The sequence below is a fragment of the Silurus meridionalis genome, chromosome 3 (genome assembly GCF_014805685.1).
Source record: "Silurus meridionalis isolate SWU-2019-XX chromosome 3, ASM1480568v1, whole genome shotgun sequence".
Classification (NCBI taxonomy): domain Eukaryota; kingdom Metazoa; phylum Chordata; class Actinopteri; order Siluriformes; family Siluridae; genus Silurus; species Silurus meridionalis.
In genome coordinates, this window is record NC_060886.1 from 2727687 (window position 1) to 2737054 (window position 9368).

The 9368-nt window shown below is 38.2% G+C and overlaps 1 protein-coding gene across 1 annotated transcript; it reads left to right on the plus strand.

Moving 5' to 3' along the window:
• The first annotated feature begins 683 nt into the window (after window positions 1-683).
• LOC124380744 lies at window positions 684-7453 on the plus strand. The gene is made up of 9 exons (XM_046841989.1): window positions 684-891; window positions 1884-1973; window positions 2079-2174; window positions 2316-2375; window positions 2934-3104; window positions 3411-3515; window positions 4892-4951; window positions 5140-6608; window positions 6871-7453. The coding sequence occupies exons 1-8, from the start codon at window positions 817-819 to the stop codon at window positions 5173-5175; spliced, it is 693 nt and encodes a 230-aa protein (XP_046697945.1). The 5' UTR covers window positions 684-816; the 3' UTR covers window positions 5176-6608; window positions 6871-7453.
• The last annotated feature ends 1915 nt before the right edge of the window (window positions 7454-9368 follow it).

Below are 9368 nucleotides of genomic sequence, written 5' to 3' on the forward strand. Positions count from 1 at the left end.
TGGGGGGAGAAAATGTTTAAAATGTTAAATGTTACACAGTGTCCAGTAGATGGCAGCAATGTTCTACTAAACAATAGCCCCTACGTCATCACCACGCATTACACTGAGAAACAGGGCTGCTGCCCAAATGGGTTTCTTAAGCAGAAATTGACCATAAATCCCCAAATTCTACACAGCTACAGCGTAAAATATTATTAAAAAGTGTTATTAGGAAAAATGACACGATTGTTACAAAATCTCGAATCTCTGGAACTCGAGACTGATTTGTGATCATCAGCATTTATTATATCATATTTAATGTGTCCTTGTCCCGATTTCTTTTTCTTTTCATTTCTTTTCTTTTGTCTTCTTCCCATGGCACCAGATGACTTCGGTCCTCTTGACATAGTGATGATTTATTAGTGAACATCAAACACAATAGAGGAACTGATGAAGAATTGCTTCATGATTCGCTTCGCCCTGCTGTTACATGATTTGCTAATTGGATAAGTCCGTTAAAAAACCTTCAGAAGGATAAGAACATGCTTTATGCAAGATAATGATGATGTTCTGCAGCCTAGATGTAGATTATGAATTCACTCCTAGCGGTTCATCAGTCACTGCGCATGCGCGGGTATTTGCTCGGGAGCGCGCGTCCGTGGCGCGTCACGGGAACGCGCTCTCTGTGAACTCACAGTGGGAACCCCAAGAACGCGCATGCGTATTGAGGAAAAAGGGCCCCGATCGAGTGCCGAGTCCTCGGTGTGGCCCCGCACAGCGCACGGAGCAGGTCGGTGAGGAAGTTGATTGTGTTTTAGAATAAGTGATCTGATTCTGATGGAACGAGTGACTGAGCCGGAGCATCTGGAGCATCTGTTCTGTGAGACTGTCCAAAAAAGTCAGATAAACCAGGTGAGAGTCTGTATTAAATACACTTTAGTGTTTATTTCTATCAGTTATTATACCAGTTATCTCTCAAAAGTAAATATTTGTGTCAATGAGCATCTCATTCCCATCAGAATGAAAAGTCCCTTTTTTAGTCGTGTTATCAGTGTGACGCTGCACAGTTTCAGTGTTTCTTGATATAAACTATGGTTTGGATCACAGTGACTGATAATGCATATAATTTGACTTCCTTCTGTTTGGCATCTATAAATTTCAGCACAAATTCATTTATTTGATTGTAAAATTTATTTATATTAATTGTAAGAGACCAGACAGAATTCACACTTTTACTGTACTGTATTAGTGTTTGTTTGTTTCTTAGTTCATCTGTTTTCAGAATGTATAATTCTGTGTTTTGTCTGTATTCACTCTCCAACTGAAGCTTCACCAGATTGACCTTTGACCTGTTTTAGAGAACTGGTTGATGATTGGTTGATCTGATGTCGTTCACTCGCCTTCATTAGTGACGTGCAAGATTCATCAATTCAACACGTTTACAATAAAAAGTTAAATATAGATTTTAGATAACAGATGATGACAACTGGTTTAACCATTTTACATACAGTGAACTGATGCTGAGATGTTTTGGGGGTTAAAACTATTCAGGTGAAACCAGTAGAATATATTTTGATCAACATGAACATAAACAACTGATAATGTAGGAAACAGCAGACACTCGTACACAATCCATTAAATAATGTACAAAAGCATTCACAATTTGATCAAAACAACAAGAAATGTTCTTATGATGAGCACGAGTGACGACATGATGTGGAGGTTGAACGAGTAGATTTGAGAATTTCATTTCTGATCTGAGAAACTGCTCCAAAACAACTGAGAAAAACTGTAATCAATCATGGACAGGATCTGATTAGGAAATGTTCTGCTCCATTCAGCAAAATAAAGAGTTACAAAACTCAATCTGTTTAAAAGCTTAAGTTTGGCTCATTACATTCCAGGAGTGTGATCGAGAACCACAGGATCACAGCATCCTCCAGGACAATAAAGAGATGGAGAAGGTGTTTCAGGAAAAGGATAAGATAATAAAGGTGATCTTTCACAAATTAACCAGGACTGCTGTCAGGAATCACATTTTTTTGTTGCTCTGTGCTCCTCAAGGGAATCTGAACATTATGGTTGCTGTACTTTTTCAGGCTTTAGAGGTCAGGCTGACAGAGATGGTGGACAGAGAGAGATCTTTGGAGGAACAGCTTACTGAGGCGATAAGTGAGTTGGAAATGAAATGCATAGTGAGTGAAAAGCCTCGGGTTACACAGAACTCTTTTACTAATTGATCTAGATGAATACAATATGAAGAAAAGAGAATATCTGAAGTGCAGATGGGAAGCACTCGAGTTTGAACACTGCTCATCTTTATGTTTGTGTTTTAGGAGCAGAAGGCGTCTAATAAGGAGTTAAAGAGACTGTGGTCCAAATTTGAAGATGCCTTGGTAAGTATTTCTTCTCATCAAACTATGATTGATTGATAGATAGATAGATAGATAGATAGATAGATAGATAGATAGATAGATAGATAGATAGATAGATAGATAGACGGATAGACAGACAGACAGACAGACAGACAGACAGACAGATAGATAGCCCTGAAATGTCTGGTTCTGATGCATACTGTATGTTCCTATACCTCCTTCTGGATGGAAGGAGGTTGAACAGATTGTGACTGGTATGTGATTAGTCCATGATAATGCTGAAAGCTCTGCACAGACTCAGTAGGAGCTCAGTGGCAGGTAGGTGGGTACCAGTGATGCATTGGGCAGGTTGGACCATCCTCAGGGCTTTCCATGGAGCTGTGGTACCACACTGTGATGGAGATAGATGTGACTGGTCTTGTGATATCCAGTGTGATTCAATAATATAAATCTTTATTTTATGAAATGGACGAGGTATCGGGGCGTAGTCTGTTCTAATGTTGTAGTACGTAAGCCTTTTGGTTATTCTTATGTTGTGTAGAAGTAAATGAAGCTCATGAGGTTTGTTTGAACTTTCAGACCTTACCGGCTGATGCAGAGTGCCAAGAGATCAAAGCTCTGGAGGCCAATGCAGAGTTGAGGCACTTGAACTCCAGCCTGATCAAGCAGCGGGATGAAGCGAAAGATTTGGGGCACCAATGTGAAAAATTATTTTGCAAACAAAGTAACGTTCGTGTCGAGTGTATGAAGGTAAGTGAAAAGAGAATTCCTTCTGTGAAGAACATAGAGCCAAAAATGACTTCATGAAACAAACTAACACAAAAAAAAAAGCCTGGTCATGTGTAGCTCACTCTACTGACACTATGAGGGAAATGTGGATGGTTTCCTTGGAGAAATGGCCCAAATATCTCACCACAATCCTGCTGGAAGCTTATTAGCCCTTACTGTATATGTCTCGAGACTGATCACTGTAAAGAACTAATGTTGAAAGTGTGTCTGAATTTGGTGTGTGAATAATTTTGTCCTTTATCAATGTCCTGCAACTCTCCACTGCAGAACGAGAACTTTGCCCTGACCAAGCATGTAGAAATCCTGCAAAACACAGTGAACATGTTGGAGGAACGAATAAGGAGTTGTGAGAAAGGTGAAGAGAAACTAATGGTAAGAAACAATTTGTAGTGTGTGTGTGTGTGTGTGTGTGTGTGTGTGTGTGTGTGAGTGTTGCTCCAGAGGATTATTGAGAGACCTCTAATATTGGAGGAACCTCATAACTAGTGGTCGACCGATATGGGATTTTTAATGGCTGATGCCAATTCCAAAATTTAGAAAGCAATCAGGCCGATCGTCCGATATAATGCATGTAATCACAGTAAATGAGAGATATGCAGTGAGAGATATGCAAATGAGTATTTATTACATAATACGTCATATTTATAACATATTCTCTGAGGTATTTAAAAAATATTCACTAGTGAAGACTAGTTAATAATACATGTATAAACCTAAACAAAAAGTAATGAAGTTACACTTCACTGAATAAGTATTAGTGCAACTTTTCATTGTGTCTATTAAAACAACTACTGTAATTTCTGGACTATTAAACACACCCAAATATAAGCTGCACCCACTGAATTTATATATGTCTATAAGTCGCAGGTGTCTACACTGAAACTAATGAACTTTACACAGACTTTAATGAAAGACAGTGTCTGTTACACGGCTTGTATCTAAACAGTAGCCTACCAAGAAAGTCATTGTTCACTGTCTTCCTCCTTCCTTTCACAACTATTTCTCTCTGGAGTTTATCTTTTGGCATCGTCGTGCATTTAAAAATCACCATCGGTGAAGCTTTTCTCCTGATGCCGTGAAGCTCAGAACACAGGTGAAGTGTGTGTTTTTATGCCCGGTTGTTTTCAGCGTGACGAATGATTCGCATTTCCTGTAGACAGTCCGAGTGAGCGGCAGGTCAAACGTCAGAGGAACATCATCCATATTTATGATGTGGTGCGGCCCGATTCAGTGGGAGCACATCTGATTTAATATAAAGAGTTTCATTGGTTCACCTGAACCCGTTCTGCAATTTCATTGGTCTGATGTTATGGGGCTCAGTGTTTTGGCTTGAATCTTGTGAAACCGGGAAAACCCCCGGAAAAATACGGTATGTAAATAAATATTTACAAAATCTAAACAAGCAGAATGTAAACAAGTGAGATAACTACGGTGGCCAAGAAATGCAAAACACATCCAAAACAAATCACAAAACAAATTGACAAATCCAAAAACACAACTCAATTGATGTATATCATGTATATATTTTACTGTCTGTCAGACACTGGCTTCACATCTGAGTAGCTTCTCTTAGAAAAGAAGCTCTAATGCACGATATAGCGTCATATTCTGTTTTGAAATATTTCGACCAAACAGAGAGATTTATTGGCCACGGTAATATATTGGTCGACCACTTTTCCTAACTAACGCTCAGTTATCATAACACAGAACAGAACTGGAACCTCTTCTATTACATGGTTGTGTTTTAGGAGCAGAGGCAAAGCCAGAAGGACTACTACACCCTCTGGATCAAATATGAAGAAGCGGCGGTAAGTGTTTCTTATCGTCAAGCGCCGATGTGATCAATCTTGCGATGTCCGGTGTGTAGTACTACTACTGGATCTTAAGTTTACAACATAGACGAGGTATCGGGGTCATAGTCTGTTCTAACGTTGTAGGACATAAGCCTTTTGGTTATTCTTATGATGTGTCTCATAAGATTTGTTTGAACATCCAGGCCCCTATGGTTGAGGCCAAGGCCCGAGAGAAGTAAGCTATGGAGGTCAATGCAGAGCTGAAGCACAATAACTCTGTCCTCATGGAGCAGTGGGAAGCTTTGAAAGTGTCAGTGAAGCACTTGCGGGATTTATTCGCGTTAATGAAGGTAACCAAGAAGAAATTTCCTCATGTAATGTAAAAACAAACCAAAAATGAAGCTCAATAGCCTATAACTAACTAAACTCATACCCTATGATTTAACTAGAGGTCGACCGATGGTGGATTTCATCGATACTGATAACAAGGTTGGATCGTAGTTGCTGATAACTGATTAATCATACGATAGTTTATTAAAACCTAGACAGGATAGAAAACATAATACTCGATTGTGAAACAGTACTGAATCTTAAAAATATGCTAAATAAAATATTCATTATTAACTACAATATAACAACTAATCTTGTCAAACAGGGGAAACTTAATATAACTAGTCCTGTTCAAAAAACGCAAGTATAAAATAGGTCCCTTTTTAGTTCTAGTTCTATTTTAATATTCAAGCTTAAGAAGCCCCAAATGATAATGGAGAAAGCAGAGTTGGTGTCCAGTAAGTCATAATGCATGCCCACAAACAGCATGTGTCAACAATGTTTCATCTCTAGAGGCTGCTCTCATAGTGTATAATGACAGTGGACCTTCTCAGCTGCTCCAGCAGCAGACGCAACCCGGAAAAACTATCGGTATGGATTTTTGCTATCGGTGCTGATTAATCAGCAAAACCGATAAATCAGTTGACCGCTATTCTTAACTCTTCTAACACACATGCGGATTACAGAATCAGAGAATATTTGTTTTCGATGTTTTATTTAACAGACATTGCGAGATTTCTATATGCCCCTGTCTGTATTGTTTATTTTACAAAAGCACAGCGTTTGATTGTTAGTATGAGTGTAAACAAATAAAAGTAGACCCTTTGAACGATGTTTTGCTCTTAAAAGGGCGGTCAAAAAAGTGTAATTTAAGATCGTTTCATGCGTTATAAGGAAAAAATGCCACGAAACGCGCCAGCGTGTTTGTTGACCCCGAGGGTTATTAACTGATAAGAGCTGATTTGAGACTTACTAAATTTAAACTTACTAAATTACTAAAGTAATGAGTCTGGTTTGAAAATGTAAGAAGTAGAAAGTATAGATATTTGTGTAATAATGTAATTAATGAAAATAAAAATTTGTCTGAAAAATGAATAGTGAAGTAAAATACTGATATCAGAAAAATCTACTTGAGTACAGTAACAACGTATTTATACTTCATTACTTACTAATGCTACATTTGGGGTGTGAATGATTTTGTCCTTTATCAATATCCTGCACTCAGTGTTCACTGCAGAACGAGAACAATGCCCTGACGAAGCAAGTCAGAGTCCTACAAACCAAATTGATGAACCTTGAGGAGCAGCTAGAGATTTGCAGATGCAGTGGAGAGGAACAGATGGTGAGAAACTTTGAACTACTAGATTTTTGTGATCTTTGGGCCAGTTGCTGCAGAATTATGGTAGACATGATAATCGGGGTTTAGTTTGGAGCTCAGTACATCAGTATTTAGATCAGGCTGCTGAAACAAACCAGCATTCCTGCTGAAACAAACCAGACAAAACTCATACTGTGTATCTTCTAATTGTATCTAAATGTCCTGAATATCAGCTCATTCTGAATCATTCATTTCTTTTTCATCTTTGGTTGTTGAACTTTCGCAGGACTGTATAGCTGAAGAGAGCCCTGAATACTAGGACATCCATTGTTCACACATAGAAAATGACTCCATGGAGGACAAGGAAAGGAGAAATAGAGGACAAATCCTGAATAACCACACACATGCCAATAATGGTGCTAGACAGCAAACAAAAAAGAAAGCAAAACACATAAAGATATTTAATAGATGAATGTCTTCTGGAGTGACTGGTGTTAGGATGGAGAAATAAAAAATTGCAGCGTTACAGTTAAGCTCCGTAGTGGTGCTGATGATGCCACTTGGAGCAGAATTGCCCGTGCTGGCGTGGTGGGCGGGGCAGCGTTATGGTCTACGTTGCTAATCGTAGATGTCTGTGAGCTCTTTGATGTAAAATAGGGCAGATAACACGTTTCCTTAGTTGTATTAAGGCTAGTCTATATTTGTCACATGACTCTGTGTGTTGGCCTCCATACTCTCTGGTTGGCAAAGTGTCCAGCGATGTGATGCGGAGAGCTTGCTAGTGGCTAGGAATTAGCCAAGACCTGACTGGGAGAGAAAATGCCATAGAATGAATTTTTCTCCAATTAAAAAATTACTAATTTACTTTCTTCAAGAGTTTGCTCGTTTTCTTTCAAACCTCTTAAACAAGTTTGATAAAGTGCTGCTTGTAGGAGATTTTAATATTCATGTAGATGATGTAAACGATGCTCTAGGATTATCATTTGTCGACTAATTAAACTCTTTTGTGGTTAAACAAAACATCACCAGACCAACTCATCGTTTTAACCACACACTAGACTTAATAATATCCCACGGAGCAGACGTCACTGATATAGATATTTTACCTCAGAGTGATGACATCACAGACCATTACCTCATACTGTACACACTACCGGTAGAGCAGATTAGCCGTGTTTCACCACGTTATCGACCTGGTAGGACTATTGTTCCAACCACTAAGGACAGATTCATAAATAACCTGCCTGATTTATCTCAATTTCTCACTAAACCCATAACTGATAATAATCTTGATGAAATGACCAACAACATAGATCTTATCCTCACTAGCACATTAGACACTGTTGCCGCCACCCGGTTAAAAAAGGTTAGAGAACAAACACCTGCACCTTGGTATAATAGTCATACGCATGCCCTCAAGAGAACAGCCTGTAATCTGGAGAGAAAATGGAGGAAAACTAAATTGGAGGTATTTAGAATTGCGTATAAAGTCAGTATGCTCAGCTACAGACAGACGCTAAAAGCTGCTAGAGCTGAACACCTGAGCAAACTCATAGAAAACAACAAAAACAATCCCAGGTTCCTTTTCAGTACTGTAGCTAAACTAACTACAAATCAGGGATCTGAAATTTGTGTTCCATCACAGTTTAGTAGTGAGGACTTTATAAATTTCTTTACTGAAAAAATGTATAGTATTTGAAAAGCAATCGTGGCGGTGCAACCTCTGACATCATCTCCTGACAAAATCTCACCTACAACTCCACTGTTTTACATGTATAGGACAGGAAGAGCTGTATGAAGTTCGGTATTTAAGTGTGTACGTTTGTAGCCTTGCCCCAGAGGGAATCTTTTAGTCGAGGGCTGATTGAGGAGGGCTGCAAACTAGCTTTATGCTATATGCCCTGTGTACATGACATCGGTTGTCAGTGTGTAACAACGGCTAGTGTATTCCCCCAATTAAATAAACAAACAAATAAAAAAATAAAAAGAAACCATGGAATTCTGTTTAGAGTGGAGTCACTCATTTAATACATAAATATATATGTATATGTAATAGAAATTAATAGAATAAAAATTTTATATTTTATTAATTATTATTAAAATATTAATTTTAATATTGAATAAATAAGAATATTAAAGAATTTAGTTTATTTTATTCTTAAATATAATTATTATAATTATAATAATTACAGTATTACTATAGTAATTATTCTAAATCATTTTTACTCATATGTTTGTAAAAATAATAAATATCCAGCTCCAAAAACAAAAAGTTTTCCCTGGAGGTAAAGCTAAGAGATGATATATGTATGGCCAAAAGTTTGTGGACACAGGCCCAGAATTTGCTTATGCACTTTACCAACATTCCATTCCACATTAAGCGTCTATTTGTTGCTGTAATAACCTCCACTTTTCTGTGAGAAGATGTTCCACTAGATTTTAGAGTGTGCTTGTGTAAGATTGATTCAGCCATAAGGACTTTCAGGTACTGATGTAGCTGAGATTTCGTGAGGAGGCCTGGGGGGGCGTCAGAGTTTACATTTATCCCAAAAGTATTGATGGTTGGAGCTCTATAGCAGGAGATCTTCTACTTCAACCCATGTAAAACAGATCTTCATGGAGCTGGTTTTGGCTTTGAACAGTTTGAGAAAGAATCGCATCAGGGTGGAGTAGTCGGGTGTCCCAATACTTTTGGCCTCGGCGTGGATTTCCTTGTTTAAATAGAAAACCGAACGAAATCGTTCCACACGTGGACTTTTTAATCATTATGTGCAGCAGAAACGC

Excerpts from the sequence above, each read along its gene's own strand:
- LOC124380744 (XM_046841989.1), top strand. The coding sequence starts at position 817 with ATGGAACGAGTGACTGAGCCGGAGCATCTGGAGCATCTGTTCTGTGAG. Across the intron at positions 2,175-2,315 it reads AGTTGGAAATGAAATGCATA|GAGCAGAAGGCGTCTAATAA; the intron begins GTGAGTGAAAAG and ends TTTGTGTTTTAG. Across the intron at positions 3,105-3,410 it reads TTCGTGTCGAGTGTATGAAG|AACGAGAACTTTGCCCTGAC; the intron begins GTAAGTGAAAAG and ends TCTCCACTGCAG.